This window comes from Hydra vulgaris, chromosome 14 (genome assembly GCF_038396675.1).
Source record: "Hydra vulgaris chromosome 14, alternate assembly HydraT2T_AEP".
NCBI classification, from domain to species: Eukaryota; Metazoa; Cnidaria; class Hydrozoa; order Anthoathecata; family Hydridae; genus Hydra; species Hydra vulgaris.
Window position 1 is genome coordinate 9,727,501 of NC_088933.1, and position 10,215 is coordinate 9,737,715.

Genomic DNA, 10,215 nt, shown 5'->3' on the forward strand with positions numbered 1-10,215 from the left:
ATTTAATTTAGACAAAATTAATAGCTTTTTAAACATCTCTAAATTTCCTCATAAGCTCTATACAATACTTTCATAAAAAGATTTTTTGTTTCTTTTAGATGAAGTAAGTTGTAAATGTTATGTGTGACATATATAAGTATATTTTTAAGCAAATTTTTTTAAAAGTTAAGAAATTTAAAATTATTCCATAAGTAATGAAATAGAATAATTTTCTGCTCAAATTGATCTAAAAAACAAATATAAGAAACATCTGCTAAACAAGTTGTAGCAAATTTGCTAGAATTAGAATTAGCTAAATCGCTAACCATATATGTGTGTGCGCTATATATATATATATATATATATATATATATATATATATATATATATATATATATATATATATATATATATATATATATATATATATATATATATATATATATATATATGTATATATATATATATATATATATATATATATAAATTAGTAAAAACAATTATCTAATTTACTGATATAAAATATCAGTAGGTTCATCAGGCTTCCTGATGAACCTACTGATATTTTATATATATATATATATATATATATATATATATATATATATATATGTATATATATATATATATATATATATATATATATATATATATATATGTATATATATATATATATATATATATATATATATATATGTGTATATATATATATATATATATATATATATATATATATATATATATATATATATATATAAAACACACTAGGCTTCTAGCACACTGACCTGAAATTAAATTTTTGCTATTAAATTTAAAATATTTTTTTACAGACATTTTATTATTTAGATATTTGTTTTGGTTTAGGTGTAATCTAGCCAGTATTCTTTTAGGATGATGAAGTCACGGCAAGTATTCGCAAAAAATTAAAAAAAGATTCTGATTTAAAAAAAGATTCAGTTGTTGTTGTTGAAGATTTAAGTTTAAGCAAAGCAAAGGAAGACCGCCGGTATCGTGTTTTTTTAATAGTAGTATATAGTTTTTTAATAAATTATTATAATGATTTAACTTTATTTAGTTTGCTTTTATTTTTTAGTCAAATTGTTTTTTTTTTTAAATTATTAGTATCAAGTTAGTCATTTATTAACGCAAAATCTTGTTTATGTTCATCAACCTTCACCAAAAACATTGTGCAATTGCATGTGTATGCCATAATCTTATATTATATTTTATGGTGTTAGATAAAATGCATATTGCGAACAAAAAAAAGCACAAATATTTTTTTGAAAATAAAATTTTGGAGTCGATTTTGAATATGATATCACTCCACCATCATAGACTTTTTCAGTTATTTAACTTGACCTAACCTTTCAAACTGATGTTAACAAAATTAAATGAGTGATTGATTGTTACAGAATATTTTTCTTTAGTTAAAATAAGTTGTTAGTTTCACAGTCTTCTTAATCTTCACAATCTTTGTTCAATATTTCAAACATGCAACGAAGCACTTGGTTTAAATGCAAAGCAATTACTATTCTATTTTTTGAACTTTTGTTGTTCATAGTTATTGAATTATTTAGTATATTGAAAGTAACTAGTTTGTTAATTTTGGTTGCCCACTGATTTTCGGAATTGTCTGTCGATATTTTTTATAAAAATTTTTGCATATTCTAGTCAAATTTTCTGTCGATATTTTTTATAAAAAGTTCTAGCATATTCTAGTCATTTTTCATTATAGCGCTAAGTGTAGACTAGAAATAGTTTGCATTAAAAAAAGTAATATCGTAAACTAATGATAATATTCACTTTTCTACTTTCAGATAAAGCACATGCAGATATATACGCCATTAGGTTTTACATGTAAATAGAGCGCTTGTTATATAAAAAAAATAAACATTCTTTTTTACAATAACAAAGTTTTGACAAATATAAAAAAACATTTTTCTGACGCTTTAAAACCATTTGCTTTTAATATGTTGTAAGATCCTATTTGTTACATATAGCCTGAAAACTATTGATATTTTGAAAATATTTTAAAGTATCATTTTAAATAATTTTAAACCGCGTTAAAAATTATTTAAAATGATTAATAGAATTCAAATTCAGTATTTGAAAAAGATTAACCTTATAATTTATTTCTTAAAACAGTCTTATGCATAACATAATCTTTTGTTTGTTTATCACAATTTTTTTAATTTAATTTTTACAAATTTTTAAGTAGCATTTTTAATAAAGATTATAAACAGTTTAAAGATAGATTTTATCAGTTACCAATAAGATATTTGTGAATGTAATTTATGTTCATAGATGTACGTCAAAAGAACTTTACATGACATTTAATTAATTTAAAAAAAATTTTGCTTTCGCATGTTACAGCACAATTTCTTTAATTTGAATCTCCTAAATCCGAAAACCTTCATAATTCTATTAAATGCAAAGTCACCGTGAAATTCGCTTAAGAAACTCTAAAGTTTAACTTTCTATAATTTGAATCTTAATAATTTGCAAACCTCCGCAATTCAAATGGATTTTTCAGACCTGTCAGTAAGATTCTCTCTGTAAATCTAGTTTTTTTAAATTCTACTTGTAAAAAGCTCATTAAACCATCCAACTCTTTTTTCAAATTTCAAATGTTTTGAAAAACAGTTAGTGTGAATTATTTTCTCCTGTTTAAAAAAAATTATGACATCAAAGAGACTGCATAAAGAAAACAATTTAAAGCGGAAAAACAAAGCACAACTGGAATTTGAGAAGGGGTTTCAAAAATTTTTTATATTCCACCAATACGCTTTTTCAATCTGGAAAAAGAATAAAAATAGATCTTAGATGCATTTTGTTAAAAAAAATTTGGCTAAATGAGTGAAAGTTGATATGTATTATCAAGTAAACAAAGCTGTACTTAAATAGTTCAAACGAATGAGAGCTGATAATTTCACAATTAGTGATTTGCTTTTAAAAGAAAAACTTTTTATTTTGCGAAAGAGTTAAGCTTCAAAAATTTTCAAGCTTTGGATGGATGGCTAGACAAATTATAGAAAAAGTAAATTAGTTTCTTATTTTATTTTATCCAGTTTTTATGAGTGCTTTACAATTTTACAATATATGACTATTTTACAGTTTTTTTCTTTAATTGTTTTAAGCAAATAAAATAAATATTATCCAGAATTGAAAGCCTGCAAAGACATCGAAGTTACATTCAAACCTATGTTTAAGTTATGTCTAAGCAATTATTATTTTTTTTTTATGTAGGTATGGGTAATGTTGGAGGAGAAAGACTTTCAAAGTTTGAAATTGAAAAATCGAAGTCTACTTGATGTTTCAAAGGTGTAAAAAATCATCCTTGTTGCTATTGGGCCTAACCAAAAAGTTGGATGTCAGCAGAATTATTTGACCAAAAGTTTAGTTTTCAGAAAAGAAAAATTACCGTAATTATAGATAATTGTTCTGCCCATCCTAAAGTGCAGAAACTTGGTTGGGCGGAGCTTATCTTTCTTTCACCAAATACAACCTCAATTACCCAATCTATGGATCAAGAAATTATTATCTCTTAAAGCAAAATATTGCTCACTTGCAGTGAAAAAGCAGATTGCTGCCTTGAAAAAAGAGAACAAGACACTCAAGTTTTCTTTCTTAACTGCTATGCTTATGCTAAGAAAAGCATGGAATTTCATTCCAGACCAGACCTTTATAAATTGTTTCAAGAAATCAGGAATATATTATTAAAAGGAGTAGAAAAGCATATATATCACAATAATGATCCCTTCTGTGGCTTAGATGTAGAGGAGGCTGTAGCAGAAAACTTAAAAGACGATTTTAAATTGTTAAAAGTAAAATTTAATGCAGATTTTAACCTCATGGCTGAAATTTAGTAGACATAGGTTTAGATATTTGCATATATATTATATTATATAGTCTTGTATTAATCTTTGATAATCTATGACGTTAGAAATATGTCAACTCAGGTCAGAATTTTTATCCTTTATATTCAGTGTAAAAAATATTTAAGACTTCAAGTCACTAATAAATAAATTAAATGAAATTACACAACAAGTTTAGAAAACACTTCTGCATGCAATAACACACTATCTTTAAAGTAACATATACTGTTTATGTTGTACAACATGGATTACTTGTATAAAATGGGGTGCAATAAACCGCACACTAATCTCTTTTTTTTCCTTGTAAGGCTTGTTTTAATAATAATTTATTATCCTATCTTAATTTCAATAAGTCTGAACTGTAAAAAATAGTTGTACATAAAACAAAAAAATCATTTTTTATACATAACATAAATATGTTGTAAAAAAAAAAAAAATCTACGTTCTTGATATTTTTCTTGATAGGAAATTGCTACAAAAAGAAGCTAAGAAATTAAAACGTGATTTAATGAAAAATGAGAAAGAAACTCCACCTAATGAGGCAAGCACAATAAAACCAGGTAATTTTAAAAAAATTGTGCACTTTTATGATTTAATTTTTATGAAAAAATGTTGTTTACATTTTTTTGAATACTATGTGTGTTACCATAAATTTCATAAGTATTATGTAATGCCATAAAATTCATAAATATTAGGAAATTTATACGAATTTATAGAGTTTACAAATTAACTTGCTTTTAAAACTTTTGTGCTAATATTTAAAAATTGTGTAGAAAAAACATGAAAATAAGGATGAAGAACAAAAAGTACAACATTAAATTTTTTTTACTAAAACAAAGTGTTTCTAGTTTCTTGCTGAAAATTTTTTTTGTCTGTTTTTTTTTATCTTTTTATGTCTATTTACAACATATCTAAAATATGAAATAATACTAATAATAGTTATAATACAAATAATACTTTAGAAAGGTAATTTTTTAAATAATTCTTTAAAAAGGTAGTTTTTTCAATAGACTCATATAAATTTTGTTGCTGGTAATAATTATTCATCAAACCTGCGAGTAGTTCCTTTTTTAAATTAGAATCTCACTATATAAAAATGAATGGTTAATTTGCTGGTTACATTAAATAATTTTCAATTATTGCATACTTTCCAAAACAAATATAAGCTTTATTATATAAGTTATAATAAAACAAGTTTTAAAAATTTGAAAAATTCAAAAGTATAAACATGTTTTATATTTTAAGAAAAAGAACCAGTTAATGATCTCATGGCTCAACTTGCAACAGAACGCAAAGTAATGTTGAAGAGGAAAAAAGAAGAGGCTATATTAAAAAAGAATTGTGATGGGCGTGAAAAGGAAGTAAGGAGATTTATTTTAATTTTTTCTATTTTTTCTGTAAACCTGCTAATTTTAGAAATAAATTTTTTTTTTTATTTTCAGTTTGTTTATTTTATTATTCATTTTATTAACTTAGACATTGCAATTGCTAGCTAGTTTTTCGTCAAAAATTACAGATGTTCTGAATTCTTCAGATTTGCCTGATGAAGAATCCTGGTATGGCTTTATACTTTTGTCTATCACATGATTACAAATATGTTATAATAAAATATTAATTTAGGTTTTTTATTATTGGTGCTAGATTTTCTTTTAAAGTATAAACCAGGGAGGTGCCATTATTTGTATGCTCTGCATAGAAATTTGTTATTTTTTCTAAAGGATGAATCATAAACTAAAGTTTGAAGATAATGAAGAAAGAGCAAAGGATGCCAATATGAAAGGAGATGATTGGTATTAATATTTTTACATCATTTTGTTTTATTTGCATACGTTTTTATAACAGATTTATCAATTAGATAATGGCTTGTACAAAATGAGCGAAAATATTACCAACTTGCTAATCATTTTTTGATATCGTTCATTGACAGTTCAATCATTTTAAAGTGTTCATTTATAGCTTGATACACATCTATGAATTTGTAAAATGCAAAGGTATGATGAAATGGAAAAATTTAAACTTGTAAAAATGACACAATCTTGAACAGGACATAGTAGAATGCTCCAGGAGTTAAAAACTTGTATTTATTCTCAGAATGCACCATAAGTGTATGCTTTGCTAGCTCAAAGTGATCCTTCTTTGAAGTCTCATCCTTAAAATTTAAATAAAATCTAAGATGATTATTATATTAGGGTGTAAATTTCCCTATCCAGTGTAGCTACAAGTAAATGTTCTGTATATTAGTATAAAATTATAAACTAGGGTTCGTATATTTTAATATCTATTTATAATTTATTTGTATTTCTTTATTATTTTTATTTCTTTACTTTTGTTAATAAAATAATAAATATTCAGTATAAAATAGTAGGTAGTGCAAAGGCATCTATTAATCTATATATATAGTTATCAAGCTATTTTTTACAGAGAGCCCTTGCGGTTTACATAAAATCTGATGATTTCATGCTTTAGTTCACCAAGCCTAATTGCATAAAAAAATAAAATTTAAAGATTTTTAAGCACAAAATCAGGAATAAAAAGTTAAGGAAAATATTAGACAAAATATTTTACAGAAATGCTGACTCACAATTATAAACCTCTAATTCTCTGCATTAAGATCGTTGGAGACTAGTTTTAAAATTTAAAAAAAAAAATTTTTCTGTTCAGATATTTATCTCTTTGACTGATCATCTTTGCACCAGTGTACATCTTTGACTGCACATCTTTACACCAGTGTACATCTTTGACTGCACATCTTTTCACCAGTGTACATCTTTGACTGCACATCTTTGCACATGTAGCACAAACTCCTTTTTGCAAAGCTTAATTTCACTTTTAACAGTTCTATCATACAAAAATTGTTTCCGGTTATTTATTTTTACACGGCTTCTAATCGCAAAATAGTTGTGAAATTTATGACAACATCCTCAGCTTTGTGTTTTCGTAATGATCAAGTTGAATAAGTTTATCATGAATAAATCATCGATCATGAGTTTTTCATTGAACTTTGCACTCTTCTCTTGATCAATACAACCTTACTGCATTTTAAGCTGATTAAACAAAGATTTACAATTTTTACATACTTAACTTTAAAATAAAATTATTTAACTTTATTTATTAACTTTAAATAAAGTTAATAAATAAAGTTCACTTGATCTTTATTTATTAACGAGTTAACTTGTTAACTTTAATTTACAAATCTTTTAAGTTCCTCTAAATTTTGATTGTTTTTCTAATAAAGACTTTCAGAGTTTTGCATTTTTTTTTACAAATTTTCTTTAGAGTTTTTTTGTAAACAGAATTAAATTTTACATCAAAAATTGAGAATATTTTCAATGAAGTTTTCTAAGTATTTGTATTTACAAAATTTTAACTGAAAAATTGCTATGAAGCTTAAGTACTCTTTCTACGCCTAAACATTTTCCTGTTCTTAAGAAAATAGATTTTTTTTTTACGACCAGCAATCTTATTCAATTAGGCAATAAGCATTTAAAGCACAATATCAAATGGACCAAATAAACCAAGCAATACTTATAGTTAAATATGCTCAAGTGAAGTTATTGCAATGTTTGTATGTTTTTTAAACTTTACACAGCCTATTTTTGTCGTTTGCTTGAATACTGTGCCCCAGTTTGGAGACCATTTCTCGAGAAAGATTAAACAGTTTGAGCAGTTACAGAAGCGCGTTGCTAAGCTAATGGAACAGCTGTTGTCGTAACTTAGAGTATGATTATTAATCACAAAGTTGGGTTTAACTACTTTTTCTTAACGCTGATTAAGAGGTGATTTAATCAATTATTTTAAAATTTCTGAAAACAATATTATGCAGCAAAAATCAACTCTCAGTCATTTAAATGTTGTTGGTCTTGTTGGTGGTCTGCGTAGTGTTAAACAAAGATTTCACATCGAGAAATTCAGCAATCTTTTGCAACGGTGTTTTATTTTTTTAATATTGCTTCAAATTCGGTCAACCAATCAAAACTAATTGCGACAATAGAAATCATTCAGTTGTTCGTCGGTTTACTATTGTTGAATCTTTTCAAATTCCCAGCTCATAGATTTTTTAAATTTAAGCTTTACATTAGTAATGATAAAAATAATATCAATAAAAGTAATAATAATGATAAGTATAGAAAATAAGTATATAAATTTTTTTTGTATATATTTGTTCATATTTAAAAAAAAAATTTTAAGTGTGTTCATATAAAATACTTTTTTTGTTTTTCTTTTAATCATTAGGTATGACATTTATGATCCAAGGAATCCTATTACTCAGAGAAGACGTGAGAAATCGAAAAAAGCAAAAGATGCTAGCAAAGACAAGTATAATGTGACATAAAAAGACAAATTTGCTTTGTTAATTAAACATCGATATATTTCTCATTTTTCGACGCATTTTTCTGACCAGAATGTGATTGGTTAATTGGAAATACGGTTTTTCTAAATCATTTGTTTTTCATTTTGAGTCATTTCATCTTATTTACTGAAATAACGTAACAAGTAATTTAATCAAACTTGTATGTGTTATGAATTGACTTTTTATAAAAAATATTAATACTTACGTAATATTTAAAGGTTAGTGTTGTATATTATAGTTACAGGAAATATATAAATAGATGAGGATTCTACGAGAAACAAATGCAAATTTTATAAAACTACACAAAACCAAAATATTTAAAAGTGATTGATTTTGCAAAAGGGTTTTTTGAATCCCTCAAGAGTACTTCTATAAAGGTCAATAACTTTTAATTTTCTTTAGTTGTTCATTAATCGTTCTATAATTATTTTTTTTATAATAGTTTTATTGAATAGAAGAAATTAAAAACAAGAAGTTCTCTATACATTATTGTAGTTTTATGAGTCTCTTGATATATCAAAAGCTTTCGATAAATTATCTATGAAATAAAATATCTCCGAAAATTTTTGATTCTTATTTTACATAAATCAATCAGTCGTTTTTCCGAGAAAAGAAATAAAATTTTTATCAAAACCGTCGTAACTTTTTTGGGGAAAAAACTTCCGCACATTGTTTCTAATCAAACGTGATAATTTACAAATTGTTAATTGCTCAGAACTGAAAAAAAATTGATTATAAGAATAAATAAGAACAGACTCTCAATCAATTTATATAAAAATTATTTCACGAATACAAAGCAATTTGTGTATTAAAAAATACTTCGTAACTACAAAAGCGTGTGCAGAATTTTATTTGTAATTAAGATAGGGTAATGTTGGTCTAAGGGGTAATATTTGATATTTATTGTTTTTATGGATAATGGTTATATGATATATTAAACTATTAAAATTTAGCTATGCCGTCAGAAACGGTACTTTTTCTAGTTAAAATGCTAACTACACTATAAAAACCATTTTTTCTTCTTTTCTAAATTTCGGAAAATATAGATAAAATAGACTTAGGTTCATAAAAAAAGGTTAATTTTAAAACTAGTTTACAACGTATTTAATTTAATGCTTTAAGACATGCGCACAGTTATTTAAATTTTGAAATATAATCATGTGCACAGTGTGCGTAGAATGTGGTTTTTTGCGGAAAATTCATAAACCCATTTTATCTGGGATATGGTATAACTAATATATGAGTAATTTCTGTCTAATGTAATTTTTGGAAACGGATATCATATCCAATTTATAATAAAATATATTTGAGTTCATAATAATTTAATATTAAACACAAATATATGTCTCATTGATTTTATATGGTCACAGAAAACATTTTTGAATTATCATTTTTTCTTCACTAAATACGTTGTTCACGTCTACTTTACACCCTTTTGTTATATGTCTAAATTTTCCACATGTTCCACATTGCAAAAGTCCTTTTTTTACTGGCTATCATTAGATGTGTTCTTATCATCAGTCTGCAGTAAATGTAATGTGCATTAATTTGCAAAGATATATGTCTTGCTTTACAACTTGTTCCTGATTTATAAGCCCTAATGTAATTATTCCAACTTTTGCTTGACTCCAAAGAGTACTTCGCAATAGTAATCCACCTGTAATCATAAACAGTTCCCAGGCATGTGTGCACATTTGATGTAAGCTGGGGCTAAACATAGCCCATGGAAATGTCTGTTTTGTGAAATATCATCAATCCATAACCAACTTCTTTAACTTTATCAGAATCAACTTTTTTTTCTAAATCAACATGCTGAATTATGCTAAGGAGTATATTGAACTTAAATTACAAAGTCAAGAAGCTGTCATGATCTTCTGTTTTAAGATTTACAGAACAGATTGAATTTCTATTGGTCCGTTGTTATTGTTACCATTACTAGAAGTAGAAGAATCAAAAAGCATTCCTGTTTTCTCACTTACATTTTAAATATATTTTCTTTTTTGCAGACTT

The 10,215-nt window shown here is 25.1% G+C and overlaps 1 protein-coding gene across 1 annotated transcript in view; it reads left to right on the forward strand.

Moving 5' to 3' along the window:
- Positions 1 to 8,487, forward strand: part of LOC100209513 (spliceosome-associated protein CWC27 homolog) — a 38,328-nt gene extending 29,841 nt beyond the window's left edge. Inside the window, exons 10-15 of the mRNA XM_065818496.1 lie at positions 870 to 985; positions 4,320 to 4,414; positions 5,100 to 5,215; positions 5,331 to 5,410; positions 5,573 to 5,644; positions 8,088 to 8,487. Coding sequence (XP_065674568.1) covers positions 870 to 985; positions 4,320 to 4,414; positions 5,100 to 5,215; positions 5,331 to 5,410; positions 5,573 to 5,644; positions 8,088 to 8,187 — 579 coding nt within the window. The 3' untranslated portion in view covers positions 8,188 to 8,487. The remainder of the gene's footprint in view (positions 1 to 869; positions 986 to 4,319; positions 4,415 to 5,099; positions 5,216 to 5,330; positions 5,411 to 5,572; positions 5,645 to 8,087) is intronic.
- Positions 8,488 to 10,215: the final 1,728 nt, after the last annotated feature.